Below are 27,152 nucleotides of genomic sequence, written 5' to 3'. Positions count from 1 at the left end.
ATCTATGCTACAACAACACGTGACCATTATAATGTCCTTTTTAGGGAAGTGTCTATATGCATGTCAGGCAGATAAGCCACCTGCCTGCAAAAGAACACACACCCCCAACAAAAAAACCCTACCCCAACCACTGGAATACACATGACTCAGAGATCAAAAATATAAACTTATTTCCACTAGTACATATTTACCTTGAACATGGAGAATGATGAGCAGATAGGCTCCAAGCAATCGCTCATAAACTCTCAATCGAGTCATTGTTCACTTTTAATCCTTCCTGTGCAAGGCGACTGGCCCTTCTGCTTGACAAAGATTAAGCTTAGTCTGTTTGGTGAAGCCTGATACAAGATTTGGCGCCTGACTGCGAAGATGCTTTTGTAACTTTTCCAACTTCGTTTCCTGAAAGATACAGTAAAACAAAGTGTTAAGAAACTCCTTGCATTTCTAAAACAATAAAAACCCCTCAAGATTTTTCGTCACATTGATCATAACCATGTGGCTGCAAAAACTAATTAAAAATGTCTATGCTTATTAAGATTAATAACTCAAAACATTAGCCATATTTACTACTCAACTGAATAGCAGGATTCTTCTGAAATATGCATTTTTGGTAACAACCCACAGGAATGTTTTTACATGCCTACCAAAAATGTTAGACATGTTAACTCACTAGTCACAGCCATATATTTTATACTCACATACAGCTTTCAGGTAGCATTCAACAGATTAACATGTAACAGTAATTGAAAATGAATTATTTTTTTTTACAGAAATTTAAATTTACACTCATTATTTCTCTTAAAAATGAAACCCAGTGGTGACTTCCCATAATCTTGCGGGAGAAAGGACACCACCACGTTGAGCCACCAGTTGAAAAAATGCTTGCAGAGAAGCTTTATTGCAAGAAAAACCTAGTCTCTGCTGGATGAAATCTAAATTTGTATTAAAATAGTTGGTTTAGTTACCTAATTTACTTACAACTTTACTTTTGGCTTCTAGAATAGTACTATCTTTAAAAAAAACACCACCACAACCTCATTGAACATTTGAATTAAGAAACTTCTTACTTAGCATTGACTATATCCCAGTCCCTCTTACTGTAGACTACTACTTCATACAGTGTTTTCTGGAAAAAAGAAAGTTAGCTCAGTCCACAATACCAATGAGCATTTATTATTAATCTGTTAACTCCAATTCAAAATCCTTATACCTTTCTGTATACCCAAGTTTTGTACAAAATAATCCCTCCTGAAAAATGATGCTACTATATGCACATGCCATTTGCTCCAAAGATAAAATATAATTCTACTCATCAGGTGGATGAACACATAGCCAAGACAGCCAAACTGAATAAGAAGTTACTTTTTCAGACTGCAACAGTTTGTGGTAACGTTCCGCTTAACGAACTTTCTACAGCGATTCACAAGGGAAGCATAATTTGGCCTCAAAGGACTAAAAAGCAGCTCGAACACCTAAATGGTTAATCGCAACAAAAGCGACGTTGCACAAAGACAAACAGAGGGCTGATTTTGCCTTCCCTCGGCCTCTTGTTTCAGTGGGCTTGACCCCTCTGATCCCTGTCAGCCTGGCGCTGCTCATGAATGCCAAAACCGGTGTTCGCTCGGGGATGCGCTGCAATTACTGTTGGTGGCCGCTTCCCCCATCAATAACGCAATCTGTCTGTCGGTGAGACCCAAGAACTTTTCATTTTAATTAGTGCTTCGGAGGCATTTAACATGGAGGCAAATTAGCGGCTGAGCTGGGAGGTGTCCGTCACTTTCAATTTCAGCGGGGCCAGGGCAGGCTGCCCTGACCCCTGGCCTACTTTTCACACGTCTCTGACTTCTCCCTAATGAAGCAACAAAGCATCCCTGCGCCAGAGGAAGCTGGGGGTGAGCTCCGGCCGGGCGCCTGCCCACCACCACTGCCGCCCAGCCACCCCGGCATTTGCCACCAGTCCTGCCGGGGGACGGCCTCAAACGACACCATTTGCAGACGTCCTAAGCACTAGTAACCTTGAAATAAAACTTCCTGGCAAGGCAAGAGGTAAAAGCAACATTCACTCTCTTTTAGTGTTTCCTAATCATAAGAAACAGGACCGATTCTGACAGCTGGCAGGGAACGTCCTTCTAGCTATAAAAACATCGGGCCAGCAACGTCAGTCTGTAAGTACTATGACTTTATTCTGTGTTTCAGCTGCAATGAACTTCATAAAACACGTGGAAGACAAAAACTGCCAACAGCCTGTATATAGTAAAAAACCAAAGGCTTTATTTACAGTATTGTTTTTGCAGTCCATGAAAGAGGGAAAAAAACCACTAATAATCTGTTTAAAGTCTATCTTAAAATCATTTCTGTCTGTCTTGGTGCAAGTTTCAGTAAGGACTACGTATTCTCACTCTTCCGCATGTCAAGGGGAGGAGTGTTTTAAACTTTCAGAAAGTTGGTGATCTCGCTCCCCAGTTCAGTAAGGTAAGAGAGTGGCTCAGGCGCTTAATGTGCAATGTGTGTCTACCACCATAGCACACAGTACATTATGAAAGAAATCAAGAACTGGAAAAAAGAACATTTTAATGCAACTCATTTGCAATTTCATGGTGATTTTTGTTCAGTGAGACAATTGAAGGTATTATTCAAAAATGTTGTCCAGGCCTATTCAAGAATATAATGCTCTCCACTTAGAACCGGTATTTTGACTTGACTGAATCTTCCTTTCGTTAATATTTCACTTCTTACAGATGTATATGTATTAAAATGTTTTTATATACATTTTATATGTATTTACATGTAATAAAATGATGCTGAGAACAAGCTCTGTTATAATTCCCCATTTAAAAATCATTCTGATTTTAAAATGCTTTTCAGCATTTAGAAGTACCTCTAAAATGGAAAGTAAAACCCAGAAGGGCTGCAATTCCCTTCTCTTCCGCTGAAATGCACGTAACACCTTAATACTGTTACTTACCTTTCTGTGCTGCTACTGTCAGGGTCAAGTTCGCCCTTAGCCAGGAAAGCCCTGCAGCTGGCTGCAAAGCTTGGGCAGACAAGCTCCGATGAGCCTTGCTGCAACATTTCACCGCTGGGCAGGTGAGCTTAAGCCATCAATGGAAAACTAGCAATTTACAATTACAAGTCCCAAGGTGGACTACATGAACTGCAGTGTGGGCACATGTCCTACTCTACTGCCCACACTACAGAAGCAACAAAGTTTTGTCAAAAACATAATGTGGACGGGTTGAGGCATATTTTTTTTCAGTCACCGCAGTAATATTCAGCAGAGCCTTCCTCCCATGACTATCAGAAGAGATTTCAGGTGGTTTTTAGTCATCCTTTGAGCTGTTCTTCCTTTTTCTTATGTAAGTTTCTGAGCTAAACAAAGACAATCAGGTCTCTAACAGCCTATATTGCTCTTTCCCAGAAACAAAAACTATTTTGAGAACATTTTGTTCTTAAAATCACCTGTGGCACTCCAATATAGCTATGCAGTTTAACAGCATTAAAGAAAAAGTTTCCAAAAACCGACTAGTTGTTTTACTCCTTCTAACAAATGCCACACCCCCCAACAATGCAGTTACGACCTTCCTGTGATAGTATCTTTTACTAAAACCAAAACTAACCACAACAACAAAAAAAAAAATACAGTTGACAAAACTGAAGAGGCTGCAGTAACAGCTTTTCTGAACCATTTCTGGATTCCTATTAAAGAGGAAGACTGGTAGCCCCCCACTAAGGCACGCTATCTAAAGTGAGCGACAGCTGGAACTTCTCCAAAACTTGTCTGATATTAACAGTGTAAAAAGACACAACTGAATGGCTACTTCAAATATGTTAAAGTGCCAATTAACACCTGGAACACTACTCTGCCAACAGAGCATGCTGAAGAAATTCAAACCCATAAGCCAATCAGTTGAATTCAAAGTCCTCGAGCTCTCTTTTTTCCTACTGTAGCCATGAAGAAGCATTCAACTATATTCTGCTAAGAAGTAATTTATTCATCAACTGTAACACCCACTGTAGTCTACAGTGTAATTTATTATCCTTCCTAAAATTAGTTTATTGAAGAAAATGCTTTTGTTATTAAAACTGGGGTTGGGGTGGGATGGTGTCTGAACTGGAACTCATCTGTGAATTCACAGCACTATCACGGCAGTCTAGCCCTACACTCCATACGACTCCAAACATACGAAGCTGAAGTGTGCAAGATTTGTCATATGGTCCAAAACGATTCTAAAACCAGTTCAGTGGTAACTGTTCTTTAGATGTGGCTCTGTAATATTTTTAACAGCATGATCCCCAAACGAAATGAGCTGCACTGTCCCAAATTTCAATAAAGAATGATAGTGCTGAACATAAGAACAAAGACAGTATTGTAAAAGGGGAACATATGAAAAAAGAAACGTCAGTCTCAGACTTCACAAGAATTAGAACATTAAATCCATGTCAACAGACATTTCAAAACATCTGCAGCAGTACATACAATACCAACTAAATATATTTGCCAAAGCAAAACTGAAAAACATTTAGTCTCCTATGTGTAACGGGGATAAGAAGCAACTTAGGTAACCATAAGGGTATTACTTCAATGACATGTACAGTTTTGAACAGAACTTTGAGGTGGAAGAGAATGCCAGAAATAACCCGAACTGTCAAAGCCAGTATGCAGCAACAACTTTTGTATTAAAACTTTAAAAAGCCTGATATGCTACCACAAAGAAAACTATGAATTTGGATGAAGAAAAGAGGGATTGTAAGAACAGTAAAGAATTCACTACAGGGCAGATGACAAGTAATTTCAAGAACAGAGATTACCAGTGTAGTTCAAATGATGTTCAAGGACCTTGATTCCTGAATCAGCCTGATTCAAGAATACTTACCCTTTTCATTAATGAGCTAAACACAGAAAGTAAAACTTTGATAGACCTTGCTGACATACATGAATTGTCAATTCAGCTGAGTGTTGGTTTTATGCAGGAATATTTGGATCACATGAAGAACCGAAGTTACAGAAACAGAATGAAATACAAGGGCATGAAATTGGGAAAGTTATGCATATTGGTAACCCTGAAGAATTTCTGCTTCACATAGACTAGGCATTCATGCACAAGAGATGCTATGTCCAAGGAGTCAAGTAGACTTAACAATTACAGAACATCAGACACATCCATGTGATGTTGCTGGGACAAACAGACAAACACAACTCTAGGATTTCCTAGGGAACCTTCCCAGGAGAAACGGTAAAACACGGACAGCACAGAGACAGTATGATAGATAAATCCAACATATGCCTAGGATTGATAATATTATCTGGAGAACAGGAAAGCCCTATGAATGGAGACAAAAAGAAATGAAATATTAATAGTGTGAAAGTTGGCAGCAAAATGATTACTCTTTGAAAGTGTAACACAGGAATAAACACTAGGGAAAAAAGACAGCTATTCAACCTGAAGAAAATTCCTGGTTCAACAACAACTACATATGGATTAGCCATTAAAATTTATTTAGATCAGAAATTAGAAGACAATTCCTAACCACTGGTTAGAAGGTTCTAAGGCAGATTTGCAAACTAAATAGTGTCCAAAAACTTAATTAGCCTTTAGTTTACAAAGGCCACCATCTCATGTAGCTGCAGGTGACACGACAGGAGGAGACTGTGATCCAGGAGCCCTTACAACTCAATTTCGTTATTCACAATACAAAAAGAGCTACAATTAACTGCTGAGTATTTGACTTTGAATAAGCTAATTTAACCAATGCCATAACAAGAAGGAAGTTGCAACGGGTTTCAGATTCTGTACTGTGTAATTCTGTCAAAGACTTGTACAAGTGTACTTTTAAAACGTGTTTCTACTATTTTATTGCAAGGCATGCCTACTGAAACAGCCGAACTAGCTATGCATAAGTACTGTCAGTTATATTAAATTAAAAACACACGTAAATCCACTACAAAAATCTATGAAGAAATCATACAGTTGCTGGAGAAGACTGCCATGGCTGCATGGTCATCAACAAAACCTACTTCCAATAAGGCCCTATTTGTTTAGGCACTAATCTGTGTAAACTCACAAAAATAATTCCACTAAATCGCGGACTGAATTAGAATTATTTAAAAATATTGGTGACTGCATAAATTTATAAAGCAGAAGACTGTGTAAGTTACTTCAGTGTTCTTGCTCCCTCTAGTAACCACTACAAAATCTGAAATGTTAAATGTAGCACACTTGTATGTGTATATTACACACTTCTCAAAAAACCCCACAAATGTATCTGAGTTTTATTTGTGGGATATTTATGACACATGTCTAACATGCATGGACTGCAACGGTGAGTTTGTTCATTCAGAAAATGTAAGCCCCTAACAACTGCTTTCTGCAGCAAGAGTTCAAGGTCTTAGAAAAGGACTTTTTTTTTTTGAGCAGCTGGAAAGTTCACCAAAATCCACCTCGGATACTCTTAACAGAAATCTTATGAAAGGAAGATTTCACACTGCTTGCAAATATCGAATGTGTGTACATTAGGGCAGAACTCAGAAGCCAAACTACTAAATTATGACATATCTGTCTGTTTCATAAACAAACTTGTTAACCATGAAGAAATTAAAGCCTAGCTGCTTTTTACCATGCCCAGCACAATTAGGTAATTGGGGACGCCACTCATTGGACTCCTGTATGCCCATCTTACTGTTACTCTGGAATTCCAATTAACTAACTGCTACAAAGTTTGTGCCATTAAATTAACAGTAATGAAATTCAGCAACATTGTTTTCCCAGTACCATCAGGTATTCAGGCACATCCTAGTGTGTTACAAACATGGCACATTCTCCTATTTGAGCATATTTAAATAGGATTTCACTACACAATTTTATTCATCTTGACCCATTTCTCCTCTTTCAACTCCATGACTTCGGCGATTAGCTAGTTGAGAGCTTCTGCCCTTAAGACAATTGGCAGACACCCATGCTGCTTCTACCATAAATGACATCAACTGCTGCTATTGTACCCAGAAGCTATCACTCTTAAATATTTTTATTATCTATTTATCATTTTTGTTAGTGCCTTACTGTCATACCAATCAATGTCAACAGGGAGAAAAGTCTCCACATGTAATACATTCCATCTCTAAATCTAAGAAATCCAAACTGGGAATGTAACTGAAGCCTTTTAAATTTTGTTTGGAAAAAAAAAATTACTTAAAAAATGCCTTCTGTTCACTAAACAAAAGCAACAAGAGAAAAGTAATTAAGATTGTTACAAATTTCACGTGTCACTATTGAAAATATTATGCCATACTATACCACTACAAGGCCTATCACATATTTTGGTTCTGAATTGCAATTATTTTATACAAACAATTAACTAGGCTAAGGAAGGGAAAAAGCTGAGCCTCAATCCTGAGTATATATTTGTTCACTTTATAAAAAGTGAACAATGGACCCTAAAATCAGGGCCAGTGCCTTTAAAAGCACAAATTCTTTCACAGGAAGGGTTTCTCAAGTGCAGCATCCCTTTCAGCACTATAAAGAAGACTAATGAGTGTTTTCACAACCTTACAGTACTTTTTCCCTAATTTAAGGACAATTGTTCATTAATCTATGTCAAAAAAATCCCCAGACCAAAAAACTGACAGGGTAAACTTTTATTATACTTAGATCCCACGGTCTTAGCTTGTTTCTGTTACACCTATAAACTTTGTCCAATCTAGAAAAACAAATTCACAACTTTTTTGTCTCCAAAGCAAAGGTGATTGTGCAAATTCTGGGACTCATTAGGAGTTCCCCAGAAACTGGGGGTTTGTTCAGTGGTTAAAGAGCGTATTTTTCATTTCATTTCATGGTGCCTAAGCGAAACAGCCTGCCTTTTTTTGGTTACTGAATTTAATCAATAACAAAGCATGCTCTACAAACCCATGCTTTCCCCCCAGAGTCGCTGACATCGGTTTCTCCTACAAGAGAAGGAGCAAGGAGCAGCAAACCAGAAGCCCCCCAACGCCATCCTTAGGTCAGCCTGCAGCTCCAGCTTCCAACACGCTTTCCGATCTGAACGTTTTGCCCACATGGGGGTAGTGTAAGCTAATTTGTGAGGAGGGGCACGTTGCTAAAATCTGCGTCTCACGCAGACCACCGTTTCGAAAAAATAGTAACTATTTCAGAAACACGTCGCTTGAAATTTCAATTTTGGTACAAAGAAGAGAAGAGCAGCAATGAGACAATTCAGCAGGGTTTTGGGGGCTTGGGTTTTTTAACGTGAAAAATAGACTGCAGCTACATCTCTTCCCCTCACTTCCACCCTTGATTCTTGTTTTCTAGGTAGTAAGATTTTTCCAAGTCTTATGGCTAGCTGCCAGCTCCATAAAGTAAGTTGGAGTGGAGCTCTCCCCTCTGCTCGGGCCCCTCCCCGGAGCAGCCCTAGGCGCCCTGCCTGACATGCTTTTCAAGGCGTGCTAGACTGCAGAGCAGACTTTCTGGCTCCACTTCCATTGTTTGCACGGCTGCTTTGCTCCTTATCCAGAGCGTGGATTAGCATAAGAATACTGTCTTCCCCCTCTGCAAGCCAGCTCCCCTCTAGAAGACCTCTACCCCTTAAGAATAAACATGGGGTTGGGTTTCTTTTTTTCAGATTTTCTCTTTAAATCCTCTTTTCCTACTCAAGGCTTGTAAAACCCAATCAAATAAATAACATTTTTAACAAGCAAGGCTGACAAGGCTCAGAAATACCCGATTGCACAGATTAGTAATTACCAAGGTCAAAAGAGTCAACTTGATAATGCTATTCACAGAGCCCTGACTCCTCACGCTCACGTTGTGGGTATAATTTTAGTTATTAAAGGATACGCTTTCCAAACAGAGCTGAGGGTAAGAACATTCTAGGAAAAAGTATCAGAAGGGAGACCTTAAACTCCCTCCATTCTTTTTTATTTACTCCTGGAACACGGAGTTTCAAGTTATTGTGGACAGAAAGCATTACTTATCAACACGGCCCTCAGCCGAAAACACAAACCAACCCCCTCCAGACTGCTACCAGCCATGCCTTAAACACAAGAATCGCTGCTGCCTACTGAGACAACTGCAAATCCTTTCCCTCTGGTATCTGACCAAGACACTATGGTGCCCCTTTGTAAAGTAAGTGACCTGTGATCCAGTATTAGGAAAGGCCAACAGATAAAACATTTCACATGGAGGAAACTGCTTGCCCTCAAAATGCTTAAAACTGTCAACGTGGATATAGGTTTTTGTTCTGGTACCTATAAGATAACTGCTGCCGTAATTAACCGATACATTATTTTGTGAAAAAGATAAAAAACACACTTGTAAATGTGACTTCATAAGCAAGCCACAGAATTTGTAAATCATCAAATTCAGCACTCCTCATTGCAATGGGCAAGAGAAAATCTTTCTTTAACAGTATTTGCTCAACACATACAAACAGCAGAGACAAGACTGGCAAGAAGTTCGACATCATCACAATGTGGTAATACAAAATGCTGCTTGGCAAGGTAAGTCTTAATCCTCATTTTCCTCACCTGTTTACCATGCCCATAGGAGAAACTCCCTAGCTGTTCTCACAAATCACTGTAAATAACACACAGATATTCTCAAAGGAGCAGTCTCCATTGCTCTTCCAAAGCAGCCTTTTAATAGCTGGATAGGCCAAGTAAACGAAGTAGTAGATGCTGCTCCTTTATACTCTTCTAAAACACAGATGTGGCAGGTAGGGAATTATTCTTTAAAGTGTTCGGAAACAAAATTTTAAATATGTACTTTGCAAATTACATTTAACCGTTAAGTTTATTCTTCACGTTAGCTATATTGCCCTTCTAACTTTAAATTGCTGAAATGTGCCCTTTCACCCTCTTTAGAACTCTTGAATTATATGAATAGTCAGCTAACAGCTCTTCTGTCATCTGTGAGTCTCAACACTCACCCTAGAAACTCACATTTGGGGTTATTACAAGCTCCAGACACAAAACATGAGGAGGGTACCACCTCCACAGAAAGAGTAGGAGAAACGAGCAAGTATTGTCGGTGGCAAGTCTAGCATGGCCTAAACCAGAATCGATGGCAGTTTAAATTAATATGCCAGGCTCGGAACAGCTGTGGCTGATGAGCTGCCACTTGCTTGATACTGCCACAGAGGCGCTGACCTCCAACAAAAGAGCAAGGTGGACAGCTGGGGTTACTAACCTCACAAGCTGTCTCACTAGTAACTCCCAGAGCTTGCATGGAGGACCCTGATACATACAAGTAGGTTAAGAAAGCTTCAACAGGCCCAAGAAGAAAAGAAGGGGGGTAGTGGGAATAAAACCCTGAATCCATCCAGAGAGCAAATATCTTGTAATTACACACATTACCTTATGCAGAACCTGCAAAGTATTCTGTTATTCTCAGTATCATAGAGTGATAAACACTTATGTTTAAAGCATGACTTGCTCACACACAGTTACTTCACAAACAGTGGAGACATTAAATTAGCTATACTAAGAATGTGCTTCCACAGTACTAATAATCTAAAATAAATTCTACACTGCATTGAGCTTCTACTTTCATCTGCAACACTTAATTTTCAATTGTGTATGTACGAAAGTATTATTGCACCAGGAAAAATTTCCAAGTGTCTATATGTAATGTGTCTAAGCCTACCTTACTCTGTTAGTATTCTGCAAGTTTTGCTGAGATGAAAATATATTTTAATACAAACTGAAATTAAACTCTAAGTGCGTTGCAGATCCGCTTGGTTAAATAACTACAGAAACAACATGGCATGCACATGCGCACAAACTACAACTACTGTTGTTTAAACAATGTACTTTCATCCATATAGCTTCAAAGACATTTCTAAACCCAAACACAGTAATCTTTCAATAAGTAGACAAAGGCAGAGTTCAAAGGTAATGTTTACACTTCAACAGTTATACTCTCCTATTTCCCTGCACAGAAGTGCTAAAGCAATACTGTTACTTTTTTTCACGCAAAATGAAACATATACACAAAACGCATGACTAGATAAAGTTCAATGAGATTGAAATATTCAGAGTTCAATAGTTTTATTAGTAGTATCTCTTCCATTAATATACAAGTAATTACACCACTTCTTTTCTTAGTGCAAAAAGGTCACTTTAAATACACCAAGAAAGAAAAGGTTTTCAACAACCTCTGTGCAGCAGAGCAAAAAAGATCAAAACATCAAGATGTAAGGTAGCAGTTTGGTTTTGTTTGTTTCGGGTTTAGATTACATTCAGCTAATAAAAACCTTAAATTTTTTTTTCATTCAAATCTTTGCTTTTCTCTCCATATTGTAAGAAAGCAACTAGACTAAGACCTAAGGAAACTAAGAAGGTACAGTTATTATACTATATATTCCTTCTATCAATTTCATTTGCTTTCCTACTTTTCCTCTTTGACCCTTGTATGACAAACTACCTATACTCAGTACTATAGGAATTATTTGGACACTATTTTTTATTGCAAAAATTTCCCCCATTGCCCCACCGTCCTTAAACTTGAAATTGAAAGTATCTCCTCTGATGTCTCAACAGTTCCTTGAGCTAAAAATCTTAAAAGTGAATCCATCTGCCTCCTAAGTCACCTCTTGATTAACTTTGGCAATTCAGTTATTACCCAATCATTCAAGATGACATTCTTATAAACATCTCATCCTGCCTTTCCTTATGTTACTTCTGTCAAGGCTGATACTGCATTTTAAAGTCATTTATTCCTTCTACATCTCCACTATCAAAACCTTTCATTCACGATTCTTTAGCTTACACTAATCACCTCCAATAGGAAAGAATGAAGGCTGATTCAAATTAAATCTGTAAAGGAAAAATTGAGGGTTACAGGAAAACCAGATTCCACTATGGGAAGAAATTGTTGTGAGTTGAAGCTAATAAAGAATTACTTTTGGCAGAAGGAAAGGGGACAAAAAAAAGTCATCATTATTGAACCTTCTCTATCAATCACTGTACAGTATCTTGTAATGACCAATCCTCTTATCACTTCCTGGGTATTTTTTCCATTCCCCTTTTTACTTTGAGATTTTACACATATTTGAGTTAAGAACTGTACTGAAACAAAAGCAGCAGATGAAATACTGTGGTATAAATACAGCTCTACTGCAGAGGTAGATCGGTCCATCGTTCCTGTGCCTTGACCTTAAAGAGTCAGGAAGAAATGTTGAGGGCAAGAGTACAAAACTCAGAGAATGATTAGGATGCTCTTTCTCTGGGTATCCCACTACATTTATTTCCTCTGCTGCAAAATTTATTCATGACTCTGAAGAGGCATCTACTCACCATGAACGTACTCTTCTACCCTCTTTAAATCCATTTAAAGTGTTGGTCTCTACAATAGTTTGCAATAATCAATTATCACCGTGTAGCTCTGCCCTATGTTAAAAAAGCCCTCACAGATCTGGAAACTGATACATTAGTACTGCTAATGCTTTGAAAAACTTACTTTATAAGCTATCAACTGGCTGTCACAAGGTACGTGAACATGCTTTATCCAAATTCCAGTTTTACAAGAAAAAGGTAAAATTTCTTTCATAATCCTTAGAAGCATTTTGCTACTCGTATCCCCCAGGACAGTGAAAGACACACAGTAAGCCATTTCTGTCTATCTGCTCTATCTGAAGCACAGTTTTGATATTCTCGGTATTTTGGCACAGGAAAGTATTACAGCAGACTGTAAAGAATAAACTCCTCCCAGATCACAAAACTATAAATGCATTATTACATGCTCAGTTTTAACTGCTCCCCTTGTAGTAACAGCAGCTTAAACTTCTGTTTAAACACTTCTGCCTAAGTATGCATGAGTATTTTTTTTAAAAAAATACTTTCAGCTGTAATTTTTTTTCGTCTTCCTTCAGTTACAACATGAGTTACATAACTAATTAGCTTTTTCTGGGGAGCAGGGAATGGTCACTGAGACAAACAATTCCATTTTCCAAGGAATTAATTTCAGTTTATCAATGTACCAACTGTAAAATTCTCGCATGTTTAAAAGTAACATTTACAAGACCAAGTAATTATGAAACTTACTTGCTTTCAAGTATGCAACACATGTCATACTGTATTTTGAATTTTTATTAAACGCAACCACAGCAGGAGTAGCCACTCTCACTAGCTCAAGATTTCCAAAAGATCTTTTCAGCTTTTTAAATTTTTCTTCCCAGTCACAGGAATAGTGACAATATTCTTTTTTATCATGAGACTGTATGTCCACATAAGGATTTAGCTCCTGCTTAGGCTCTGGCTGAGTAACAGGCAGAGCAGGGAGAAAGGTACCATCTACTGATGGCATGGAGACAGTAAGAGCAACAGAACTGTTGATGCTAATTTTGTAAGGCTGATAGACACACCATCCCCTCATCCCCTCCATGTACCCTATTTAAAAAAAGTCTTATTAATTCAAAGATTGGAAATACCGCCAAACAGCAAATTTACTGGAGGAAAAAAAGTGAGTAGGTTACAGGTGTACATTTAGGTTTTTTAAAGGATATGTAGTATCAGGATTAGAAATAAGAAAACTAGCAAGTTTCTATCACACTTTTACGAACATTAAGGATGTTAAACAAGGACCCTTATCTAAATCAATCTGAGATTTTGGTAGGTTAACAAGCAGCTCTTTAGCTTTTTGAAATACATTTTAACTGGACCCCTAGATTTATTTCCATGCAATTCCGTATCAGCAGTAATACTTCAGAAACATTTCACCTTATCATAACCTTGGAACCTCTGAAGAAGGATGTTCTTGACATTTAAACCTAGCTCAGAGGAACCTAGTCCATAACTGACTTCTTAAGACTGCTTCAAAATAGTACCAGCAGAAAGCAACATTTATCTGCTTGGTTCTGCCTCAAGGAAGGAAAAAAAACCAACCCCAAACCCATCAACCAACAAAAGAAAAGCAATACTTGAAAACAAAAACAACCCCTGTATTAATATTCAGTAGATAACCACATTTTACCATTCTTAATCTAAACATTAAGTCAACAAATAAGCAAAGAAGAAAACCTGGTATGTTTCTAATTACATATCCATGTCACAATAATCCCATTGTAAAATACATTCCTATCAATACAAGCATCTTCATACTGTCCTGTGAATGCATTCACTGTATACTTTTCTTGGCTAAGTTCTTGAATTAGTTCTCCATCCTACCCCATAAAAATCTACATATCTGAGGGTGGGAAAAAACACAAAATTCAGCCTCCTCTTACTACATAACCACTTATCTGGATTTCTTTGAGATCTCTCACCCACTACACTTTCAACACGAGCTTCTGAGCCAGAGCCAACAGAAAAACTGTAAAACTAAGGGATTCCTGGACAGCTTAACTCAACCTGCCTGAATCTGGTAAGTCTTGGCCTAGCACAGGGAAGGCTCTTGTTTTACGCTGTCATGGTCACCCTACAAGAATAACCTGGGATAAGCCGGGCCAAAAGGAAGTAAGTAAAGCACAGTTAGGAGGATACTGGTCAAAGGACCAGCAAAACGTGTGACAGCGCGCTACAGAACAGAGCAGCTCTGGAGTGGAATCACTGGCACTTCCTGTTTTGTTCAACTGATTCAAAAGACAACATGGACTTCTGGTTACTCCACTCCCGGAAAATGCTTTGAGCACACTGACCTGCATTCCCCACACTTGTGGTTTGAGCCTGAAGTGGCTCAGCCTGTTTGTTATGGAATTAACTCTGAGCAAATCGTTTGCCACCAAGGAAATTCAGTGGCAGCTAACCCAACCTTACAGAATAATTGCTTCCTAGCTGAATGGAGGGGTTCTTACACAGTCTTGATGGTTAGTAAGAAAACTATTGCAAAAAATACCATGTTGTCACTGGCAGATTTCAATCTGAAGCACTTGGCATGTGTTCCTGGCTACTGAACGTACAAGCTCCATCACATGAGAAATTATGGTTCTACTACCACCAGTTTGGGAGGAAACAGAAAGACAACAACTCTATAGACATTAGAAGCTGAAAAGTAGGAAGTTATTCTTAAACTGTGAACTAAAATTACTGGTTCAGCAGTTGTACATTAGAGGTCTTTAATCTCCTCCTAGTTGATGCCTTGCTGCAGGCAAGTCAAACTAAGGGAGTATTTCATATTTTAATGGAGGGTGAGGGAGGAAGTCATCCAAAGCCCAGTTTTCAATACTGCAAAAACCCAAAGTAATCATACAACCAAAATCTTTATATTAAATGAAGAAACAACATGATACACGAGACCAGTTGCAGAAGGTAATTAAGCATACACAGACCTACTGATTAGGCGTAATATATTAAGCTGTATTTCTCCAGTTACATCATACTAGAAATGCTAAAGACTTGTATAAACACACAGTTGCAAAAAAAAGTTTACACTGTCTCAAAAAAATAGACTAAAAATAGCAAAAGTACAATGAAGACCCATATTACGGAGAGACTCTGTATTAAAGATTAAAGTAAACCATCTTGAGAACTGTCAGGGAGATGTACGATACTCTTAACTGTAACATGGAAGACATAACCAGAGAGATTTAATCACAATTTCTCCCTGTACACCAACTAGGAACTAACAGATAAATTACCAGCCAGCAGTTTTAGATACAAAATAATGCACCTTTTTCATATAACAAACATTTAAAACTAAAGCACTCAATTTCACAGGGTTTTGTGGGTGTCAAGTCATAAGTAGGCTCAAAAAATACACCTGAAAGCAAGTCAGGCTCTGAAATACGATACCACCGATCTCTCTCAGGAAGTACATAAAATGTCTGATCAACACCTGGAACGATGCACTCTGTCCACCTCTGGTTATTTATAGTTTTTCCCCTCTTTTGGATTTGGTAACCTTCCTTCTTTGTCACCTTGCTATTGAAATTCAATATATATATATTATATAAAGGTATATATATTATATAAAGGTATGAAAACAGGAAGTAGAACATACATAGGAACAGAAATTATTAACAAAAGGACTTGTTCTTGTTTGGTTCTGATAAGCTCCCTTTTTGCATTTGTGTGCTTGTTGACTTACAAGCACATAATCCTCAGTAAAAGCAGGACAAGCTGTGTCAAGATAGGGAAATTTTGTGGCGTTGCCATTTTATATTTTGCCAGATCAGCTACTTCCATACAGGGAAAGCAGAAAACCACTTACCTCCCTCAACTGCTACTAATACTATTACTATTAAAAAGACAGTGGAGAAGGGAAAAAAGTTAACTATGAAGATGGTTTGGAGTATGTGGTGGTAGTGTTGAGATTGTTTCGGTTTTCCCTTAAAATAACATTGCATCCAGTTTTCACCCAACTGCATATGCTTATGCTGTGCCATTTGACCCTGGAAAGCTTTTGCCCAGCCTATCAGCAAAATAATAAGTATTAGCAAAAAACCCCTTCTCTCTCTCCCCATGTGTAACAGAAAGGCATCCACCCATTTTTCAGTTCATTTCAATTCAGGATAGCATCTGAAAGACACTTAAGAGGGAAATACAGATGGTATCTTAAAGACATACTAATTAGCATGTACTGGTACTCTTTATTCAGAAAGCTCACCTATACACGGCATCTCCAAGCATTTCCCTTCCTTCAAATCTCTGACATGAAAGGAGTGAGATTTTTCATTAATCAAGTTTACAGCACTACTCTAAATACTGCACCAGCTGCAAATGGTTTGGGAGTGGGATCACTGAGAACAGAGGACAGAGTGATTAAAAAACTGTTTTTTAAAGACCCATTCTCTACACTCTACCATTCCTTAATCCTACAAAATCCCAAAATCTACACCAACACAGTTTATCCTTTCCCTTTAGCACATCGATTGCTCTTCTAAATGGCTGATGTGGTTCTAGTGTCCAGGCAAACCATCTAGGTTAATGAAGCTATTTACTTGTACAAATAGCTCTTAAAGTACACAGTCTTCTATTAGTATGCACATGTTCCCCGAACACTTAATCCCAATTCTGAAATTTACTTGTCATTACAAGCCTAAGAATAGACATTGTTCTTTCTGGCAGACGAAAGAGTGATCTTTCAAAACAGTGCCTCACCTGCAGAATCCTCTCTTGATAAACAATTTGGGACCTGTTATTTATTGCTCAACTATCTGTCTCATTGGAAGAGAAATGATCTGCTCCCCTCCTCTGGGAGAAAAAGGGAGGAAATTAGTTCTTGGTTTTGTGAGAGTGCAAAGTCCGTAACTGTCAGCACTTGACTCCAAGTCCTTTACTTTTGAGCAGTACACAAGCATGTTAGGTCTGTGCTAGCTGTTTCTGTTTGCAAGATGCATAGTACAATTGGCCTTTGAATCATCCAGCATCTTTACAGGAGTATGTGATTGAATAAGAAGAAATAGTACTTGCCTGTCTTCTTGTCTTGGCAGGCATAAAACAACCCAAGTAAAATAGGAAGGTGAAAGAAGCTAACATCCATCAGACCTGCATTAAGCATGTAGACAAGATTACAATCTTCCTCACCTGAAGTGCTTGTAGATTGAGTACAAATTTTGCACTTGTCAACACGAGTTCCAACTTTATAGCTTTGTGAATTTGCTTATGGTATGCAGAAAGTTCCTGGTTTTGAGCAGTAAGTCCGCTAAAGATAAAATATGAGTTAGCTGAATTCAATGCTGATCTTTCCTTAGATGTTTCTCTAAAATTTGACCTCTAAAAGAGAATACATGCTTCTCTCTGTCAGTCAAATGTACAAATAGCAAATGCATATTAAGATTCCTTGGCTGATCTCCAGAAGTGAGAGAGAGACAGTCCTCTTTTAAGTAAAGTTTCTGTTTTCTTGATAAGGAGTTCAACATCTGTTTGTAACAGCGGCCAAAATCAGCAAGGTAACATAATCTGAAATGTGAACTTCCTTTGACAACAAGCAAGATGATGACTGTTGAAGCCTGCTAGGGTAGTCTCTGAAGCTGTCCCACCTGTTACAGAGACCCCATTTCTACCCAAATGGGAAAGAGTGAGAAGGCCCAACAGCACTAGCAGCTTAAAAACTGCTGTATATGGGTATTGCCTCAGCTTCAGTTAAGCAAACTCCAACAGTGAGAAGCTCGATGTAGGAGGGCCACTGCTCATGACCTGTTTTTTAAACAGATCTAATGTTGCAGAAAACAATTCTGAAGTATGTCAGAAATCTGGCATTTCAGGATTATTCTACTTAGCCTCTTAGTTACGTAAAGGGAAAAAAAAGCCTCAGACACCACAAAAGCAGCAAACTATGAACCAACACACCCATCACTCATAATCAATCACAGGAATGCCTGTAAGATTTCGAGGCAGTGGAACTTGGTATGACAAAACCACACCCCATAACATTTTACTAATAGCAATAATAATAAAAAAGGGTAAGAGCGTTTTGTACCAATCAAACACTGGGCCAGAAGACAAGATGCCCAACAGGCATGTCACTTGGTTATGTTTTCAGTCCCTTGTTTCAATTAAAGCGTTAGTAATAACCATGACCAGACAGATTGTACCAAATAAAACTTGCCTGATATGGTAACTTTTTTCTAATGTATCTTTCTACAACAGATGTCTCTGTAGTTGATGCTGTTTTTTTCTTTTTTCTTAACTGAAACATGGACAGAGAGTAGATCAAATGGCCGTTCCCAGTATGGTATTAAAGACTCACTAGCATACAAAAAGTAGGTTCAGAAATATTTATAAGAAAGATATCGTAGCTGCTTATCATATGCTTTTTATCCCTGAAATATTTGAAATACAGTTTCGCATGCATTAACCTTACCTCAGAATTAGGAAACTGAATGAAACTGTACTGTACTTCAAGCTTTCTCCAGACTGTTTTCATCTGTACTTCCACTTCATTAGTTCAAAGGTGATATTATGGAAATGCATATTTCTATCAATCTGTAAAACAGGAAGATAATTTGACTTAAGAGATATCCAGAGAAACTGTACTGACAGTTCATAGTACATAATGTGAATGGCACATTGCAGATACTGGTATCTGGGATTATGGAAGCCATCTGCTATTATGAGATGCTCCTAGCTAGAAAAAGGTTCTTCCTTAAGGGTCCTGAATCTCGAATACTTGCATGGTTGCAGTATATTTTTAAAATACTGATATTAAAAAGCATTTGAAATTTATTTTATTTATATTGTATCATTATGCACTCATATGATTAAAAAAACAAACCCAGATTTCTATCCTTTGTTTAAATACAGCTTTGTCTTAGATCAACAGTGATGTCAGGGAGGAAGGGTATTAAAAAAGTCTCTATAGCTAGCTTTCCTATGAAAATAAGCCTTTCTGATCTCTCCCAACTACTCTTGGATTTGCCTGGTCTATACCAGCCCAATTTGCAAGCCTCCAGATACCAGGTTTCTCCAATTTTTTTTAATTTTTTTTTTTTTTTTTTTTAAAGTCAGCAGACAAGAGGAAGGACACATTGTTGGTGACACCAATGGAAAAAAAACCCCAAAACAACGCACCAGTCAATTTTAATTAAACACCCAAGAATCTTTAAGATTGCAGCTTCACAACAAAAATCCACTGGTATCACCCCATTTGTTCCAGGACACAAGAAACCGCAATATACTGAGAAATAATCAATAGCTGCACACAGGCATGAATACTCCTGGAAGAAAAGGCAAGCCAAGAATTTAGAAAAAAGTCCTGGCAATAGGGTGAGTTTGAATTTTTGTTTGTGTTTTTGAACTGGCATACACCTAAGCACTAGAGGAAAGCACAACACAGGCTCTTAACTGCACAAACAAATTGTGAGCAAGCCTGACCTGTATCGATTCCCGAAGTCTTCAAATTCATTGTGGATAGCTAGGTTGGGCTTATCACCTTTATTATTTAGACTCCATCTTGAGCATACACCACTTAGTGTCAACTATTCCCATTTTATCAGTGTCACAATTTTTGAATGCTTCCATCATCTAAAGCTTTCAAAGAGATCATACAAAAAAATTTCATTTAGAAGTCCCAGTCTTACGACTACAAATGTAACCTTGAAAGTAACACAGGCTTTAACATCAACAATCCAGTTACACTGTTAAAAACCATACAACCAGTCTCCCCGCATAAAGATGTATTGACTTATTTTTGAATGCCAAGGCTAACAGTACTGGGAATAGGGATGGATAAACCATGCGCCTGTATGATTTCCAGCAGAGGAAGAGGTTCAGCATCCACTTTCTTTCTCTCTTCCTTTCTAAGCACCATAAAGACCTTTACCATTACAAGGTCAGAATACTTCTGTCTCCACGTCCATTTATAAGCACTGTTCCTCACACACTGAGGTTTAATAGTCCTGGTAATAAATAATAAATTTGTGTAAAATGGTAACCCAAAACCATCCTGAATATCAGATAGCACCAGTTCTTAAAGACAACTGTCTCCACTGAGCAGACAGGCTGATACTTGACTTATTTCTTCCATGGTAAAACTGAAAAAACATTCTTGCCACGCAAAAGTATTTGTGGAGATTATTTTTGCTTTTTTAAAGTACAGAATCTGAAAAATATATCCATCTCTTCCTCTCTATAACACCAAGGAACTAGAGTTCATCTTCTGTTGGACTCCAAACGAAACAACTATAAACAGCAAATAGTTGGTGTGCTTTCTGTTTTTACACCACCTCCAATCCCCTGTATTTAGCATCTGACTTATACAAAGGCCACTTTATAGAGGCTGCTTCATAAGGGTGAAGACATTTCCAAAAAATACTAGTTGGATTGTTTGTTTGTTTTTTAAGTGATGCCCTCCTGGTATTTTTCAAACTCCCAAATCAATGAAATTCTTAGTAACTGTTCATTTCTGTAAGCATTCATTGCATTTCCTGATCCCACTCCCATGTATCAGATATCCAAGCTCTCTTACCAAACAAAATTACTTAAGTGAACTTCCTGATCTGCACGACTCTAGGTACATCTATACTTTAGCATTTAATTCAAATCAGGATTACACTTTTGAAGTCAATCTCCCAAACAACCCTATTTTCCTTGCTTTGCTTTACATTGCAAAGCGGTCTCTAAGTACACGAACCACGTTTCTTTTGAATAAAACTAGATCAGAGAATGAGCTTCAGATGTACATTGTACACGCTCCAACCACTAACAGGAATTCAGCCACACAATCAGACAAGGACCAGCTTGAAATAAAACCCTCACCACCTGTACAGCATGGATGCCAGGTTCTCAGCACCTGACAGATCTGATCCTATTACACCACAGTGCTTGGTAAGGTGGACACAGCCTCTTTCATGACCTTACTGAATTTTTGTGTCAGTTCCAAATTCATCTCTCCTTTTTTTAAAAGGGGAACTGCAAAATCTCTCGTCAGAGATAGGACTGAAGTTAAAGATAATTATTAATTTATGTGAGTGACCTAACTGTGTTACTATTTCTTCCATTTCTTCATCGGCATGAGATGCTACTTAAAAACATACCTAATTTTATAAAAATCAATTGACTTAAATATTTATTTTATACAGTTATCCAAAATGCTTAATTATTAATGGATTACTTTTTCAAAATATTTAGTGCCATTCTTGATGGCATATTCCAGAGAAGTGCTATCAAGGACAAAATAATAAAGTTAATGAATAAATTATTCAATTTAATAGAACCTGGTCTACTACAATGACCACAAGAAGCACAAACAAATTCAAATGTACAGAGCCTCACAGTGCTGGTCACTAGTTACACATTAAATCCAGATTTATCCGGAAATTTTTCCAAGTGTTCTGACAAAATCTGGAATCTTCATATACTAATAACTCAGAAATACCAGCACCCAAACTGGGAAAAGAAAAATCTGAATTACATGAATACACAAATTAAATAGCTAACCCAGAGGACTGTAAATTTTCGGCCATTGGCAAGTCCCAGGGAACAGTCAGAATATCTAAGCTGAGCCGATTTAAACCTCATTCTGTGTGCATGTGGGGAGGGAAGAGCTACCCCACTAGCACAGGGCAGAGGGCAGGAACCAACAGCCAAGAGCAGGACAGACAGGAGGGTCTCAGAGTGGCAAAGCTCAAGTCAGACTGACTTACCTTGAAGAAGAAACTGTACTCAGGCTGTGGATTCCTTTTTCTTGTCTTCCCACATCTCTAGATCCTGCTTCCCTTCTATAGCTCCAGTTCCTCCAGCTCCAGGACCACATCCAACTCACTCCCTCACCTGTCTCTTCTTTTGACACTAAAAACTTCCCTGGCACTTGACTCTCCCTGCACTCTGTTCCTCCAATTCATTCCCCCTTTGCCCCAGTTGCCTCACCAGTTTTCAGCTGAATGACTTTATTGATTTTAGATTCCCTCTTCTTGCTACTTGTTACAGTTGGGGAAATATGCCAAAATCTGAGAAAATTGGAGGGGTGGGGTGGGTGCGATATGGAACTTTCACACCTTCAGTATGAATTAGAAATTTCACAGCAGAGTAAGACACCAGAGGTAGATGAAGGGTATTCCTGATGTAGCTATAAACATCCAGTACCCCCACCGATCTATAGCTGAATAAGCACAGCAGCTTTTTACCCCAGAACCAGACAGGAAAGGTTGGCATGCAGGAAATCTGCAATTGCAAGAAGACAGAATGCTCAGGAGGGCTGCACATTTAAATGAAAATTGACTTACCACAGCTTTTCAAAACAGAAGGGTGCCAATGGCAAATCTTTGTGCTATTAGACAACTCTAGCTCAGGTGTGCATTTTAAATGCAAAATTGTATGTATTTACGGAACATAGCCTTGGAAAAGTAACTTTAATTAGAGTAACATAACAGTTAAAGTAATTTAATTGCAATTAAGTACATGATCATACAAGGATTCGTTGGTACAGACTATGGGTTAAATAGTTCTCCATTCACTCCAGCTTCCAGTTACGTCTTTCCTGCTGTTTTACTTCCTTCAGCCACCAGTGCCTCACTTCTGCAGGGTTAGCTGTTCAGCTAATTATACCATTAACCCGATTCATGAAACGGAACTTGTTTTAAAGTTTCTGTAAATTCAGATCATGTCACAGACATGGGCTAGGGTGATACTGTACCAACAGATCAGAAAAAAAACAGGGCAAATAACCTCCTGCATCTGAGATTTGGGGTGGGAGCAAAGTGGAGGAGAACAGCAGGTGATGCTAGCCACCTGTCCCTCTATGCAGTGTCAAGAGTTCCCGGCCAGCTGAAGGCTCTGTTAACCATAGACGGGAGAGGTTTCAGAACCAGAATTATTAATTTTCAGGCAAACTATAGTCCTAAACAAAGTTTTTTGTTAGAAATCTATGCACAAAGAAAATACATTGCAGGTCCTGATAACAGTCTAGAAGATGCTCGAACTAACAGTCTCACGACTACCACTAGAAAATTTATCTAGAGTTGCTGTAAGCTAGAAAAAGTTTGCAAAATAGTGACTATACTGCTTTTAGAAGTCTACTATACCTGTGAAATTTGAGTGGAATTTTAAAGGGAAAGCAGCCATACCAAATTTCCAAATCCTACTTCAAAATTCATGTCCAAGGATATGAATTTCTTGAGGAAAATCTTTTCAACAAATCTACACGTGAGAAAAACCCCTTATCATGCTGGGAAAAGGAAACATCATACCACCTGCAGTACATTTCAGTCTTGTCTGTAGAACAGTAGGTATATGAGCAAGAACATCTTACTGAACAAACAGCCCTTCCAAATTCAATGGGACTCTTACAAGAAATAAAATTCATTGGCTGAACAAACAATATCATTTTCCAGCCTCTGGACACCAAGTTTTCCAGGTAGCAAGATGGGAAAGAAGAGCCTGAAATATGGTTCAAGCACATTTATCCAATCCTTGCGGCAAACTAGCTCAGAATAGTTCAAAAGTAAAAATACACCTCCATGAAAACTATTTTTTAACATTATTTTTATGTCTGCATTCCCTTGAGTTTTAATAAACAATCACCAAGTTATTCTTGCAAGGTATTAAAAATGCAAGGAGTAACACAATATTCCAGCACTTCATGTCATACCGTTCCTCACATCTGTATTACAGTGGTTTGGCCTTTCTATATATTTGGTCAAAACTCTCAACTTAGTTCAGGATACCTCTTATCTTTCCAGCACTTCCAGGTTGCCCTTGGAAAGCCTAGATTTTGTTTTCTTTATCGATTACTGCATGGAACCTTTATGGCAGAAAAAACTTGTATTCATTTGTGGGAAGGTTTACAGAACTTCAGAAATACTACCTTGGAATACTTTGATGAAACCAAGATACCACATATAAATAATACAGACTTAAAACACCAACTGGTCAATTTAAGTACTTATCTAACCTGGCCAGTTGTTTGTGCAGACAGGTAGAACAACCGCCACTGCCATTAATGCAAAATCTCTTGATTGATGATTCATTTCTACTGTGGCAGAAAATACAGGACAAATCCGTACAATAATAATAAAAAATAATAAATATATATACATGCAACTGCTTTTCTTTAAGGCAAGTCTTCCTCTTTTTAGGAAAAATTTCTTCTCTATCAGAGGCATGCAACTTTCAATTTTTATTTATTTCATGAACATTATTAGACATAAGTTAAATCAATGGACTAGGCCTAACACATTGACATAATTTTTTTCCAGAAGAGACAGTGGTTCTTCCAGGTCCTTAAAGAACTTGTCTGCTCAGGAGGTATCAGAGGACTCTGCATGTCACATCATTTGGTCTCTTTACACATGAGGAAAGAATCTGTACCCTAGAGCAACCTGACCTTTTTCTTCTGAGGCCTTACAACCATGCAAGCTCACACAGACAGAAGACACCCTGAATGGGCAATATCTGAAGGACCGACACACTACTTAAACGGTCAGGCACTCTCCCTGCCCTTGTTACATGTTTCTTTCATCACCTTGAGTTCTGCACTGAGATATATAACACAAAGTCTTCTACACAACCAAGCTCCTGATAAATCATTGCCCCAAGGCATATCTAGAAGTATTAGAATACAAATAAATTCTCAAGTAAGGCAGGACGATGCAGTACCCGACAGACAAGACTGGATGCATCTTCCAGAATGACATGAACCTGCATAAATCACAACGCACCATACTCTCCACAGCATCTAGTGACACAAGGAATTAATTAGTGGGGCCATGTGAATCCAGACATAGACCTTCTTAGACTCCATAATGAAAGTCTGCCCCAGCAGTAGGGCCAGAAAATTCCACCAGGCTTTCACTTTGTCTTGGCAGATAGAATTGCCTATAGTAGAAAGAGTTTAAACCTCCCGATTTCTTAGAGGATACCTTTAATATTTTATTTTGGCATACCTAGCTACATCATCTGGAGTCATCTGAAGGACTCCACAGCCTGCTGTGCTGTGAGAGCAGGCTCCGTGCTCCCAGCGAAGCTGCAGTATTCGTCTCTGTATTCTTACAGGTTCTTTGCAAAGTGAGCCAGTAGAAGCTGAAAAATCAGCTGACGCTCCATACTTTGGGGCTAAAAGGAATCTGACAATAGCTCGTTGTTAAAACAAAAACAGTTATATAGTAGGCCACCCTCAAAGGCAATCCCATCATCCTGCAGCACTGGTGATGCATCAAAGCCAAACAGTTCATTCAGCGTGGAGAGGTCAAGTCAGAATCTGACTTGCCAAGCTTTGTCAAAAAACAACTGGGCTAAAGCCTTTGCTGTCCAGCTCCTTCTTTCATCATACACCACAGCTCTCCAAGTATCCAAAACAGTTCTCTAAAAAGTACTTCTGCTTTCCAAGATAGATCTAAAACTCAGCTGGTTTACCTCAGTGTTGTAGGTACCCAAGTCAAAGCTCCTCCATTTGCAATCTGAAATTCCTCTCAGGATACTGAAGACAGACTGGCCCCCCTATTAAGAGTCTTCTGCTGCTTCTGACATTCCTGGAAACATAAGGCTAGCTGTGATACCATGGACTGATTTCACAAGCCTTCCCGAGGTTGAAAAATTTATCAAAAAATACCTAGGCTCCATGCTATTTAGCCATCAGGCAAATTTCATAGCCAAATTTCACAGTATGCATCAGACCCTCGCTAGACTCTACTCGCCACCTGGCTAATAGGCTGCCTTGCGTGGATGGAAGCAACAATAAAATCTGATCATTTGGCACACAGACCCAGATGTGCGCATTCTTATCGTAATACTGATCCTGGGAATGTTGCCCAGACTTCAATTTCTCTCTGACAAAAGAGCCAAGGAAACCTAGCTCCTGCCTGTCCCACAGGACATATTAGACCACATTCTAATAGGCAATCCTCTTCTTCCTCCCCCTAAAATTCCTGCAAAAGGTCAAGTATTTCTTCAATTTGTCTTTTTACAGAGTAATTCAAAGAGTGAGAAACATTTTCAGGAACTCTTTGATTTTGGGAAAAAAAAAAAAAGATTAAAAAAATGTTCTGCCACAACTTTAAAGTCCCATGGTCACAGGTACTATGAAAGTTCTACAGAGCAAACAAGATTCCAAAACTGCACTAATGTCCTATCACATTGCCTTACACCTCCGAATGCATGTGTAGGATTAATGTTTGGTTTCTCTGGTTTTTAAATTGAACCATACTGCCATGGGTTGGATGCCAGGTACCCAGCAAAGCAGCTCCTCAGCTGATCAGGGGAGAGAAAACATAACAAAAGGTCCAGGGGTTGAGATAAGGACAGGGAGATCACCCAACCATTACTGTCACAGGCAAAACAGATTTTACTTTGGGAAAAATTGTTTTATTACCATTCAAAACAGAGTAGGATAATGAGAAAATAACTAAATCTTAAAAAACCTTCCCCCCCACCCCTCCCTTCTTCCTGGGCTCAACATCACTCCCAATTTCTCTACCTCCTCCCTGCCAGCAGTGCAAGGGGACAGGAACTGGGGGGTGGGGGGTGGGGGTGGTGTCCTCGCCCTGCCCTGCTACAGCGTGGGGTCCCTCCCGTGGGAGACAGCTCTCCACAAACCTCTCCAATCTAGAGTCCTTCCCATGGGCTGCAGTTCTGCACACGCTGCCCCAGCCAGGGTCCCCACGGGGTCACAGCCTCCTGCGGGCACCCACCTGCTCTGGTGTGGGACCCTCCCGGGCTGCAGGTGGGGATCTGCTCCTCCATGGACCCCCACGGGCTGAGGGCACAGCCTGCCTCACCGTGGGCTGCACCGCGGGCTGCGGGGGAACCTCTGCCCCGGTGCCTGGAGCCCCTCCTGCGTGACCTGGGGCTG

The 27,152-nt window shown here is 38.9% G+C and overlaps 1 protein-coding gene across 4 annotated transcripts in view; it reads right to left on the bottom strand.

Moving 5' to 3' along the window:
* BMPR1A (bone morphogenetic protein receptor type 1A) overlaps positions 1-27,152 on the bottom strand; it is an 87,118-nt gene that overhangs the window by 27,568 nt on the left and 32,398 nt on the right. For 3 of the 4 annotated variants that reach the window (XM_055721485.1, XM_055721484.1, XM_027817189.2), the window contains 2 exons: positions 18,732-18,853; positions 192-399 (listed from right to left, as the gene is read on the bottom strand). In XM_055721485.1, the coding sequence (XP_055577460.1) occupies positions 192-258 (67 nt within the window). In that variant the 5' untranslated portion in view covers positions 259-399; positions 18,732-18,853. The remainder of the gene's footprint in view (positions 1-191; positions 400-18,731; positions 18,854-27,152) is intronic. The other variant, XM_055721486.1, reaches the window with a different exon arrangement.

This window comes from Falco cherrug, chromosome 9 (genome assembly GCF_023634085.1).
Source record: "Falco cherrug isolate bFalChe1 chromosome 9, bFalChe1.pri, whole genome shotgun sequence".
In the NCBI taxonomy this organism is placed as follows: Eukaryota; Metazoa; Chordata; class Aves; order Falconiformes; family Falconidae; genus Falco; species Falco cherrug.
Note: the sequence above shows the minus strand (reverse complement) of the source record. Positions and strands in the feature narration are given on the sequence as shown.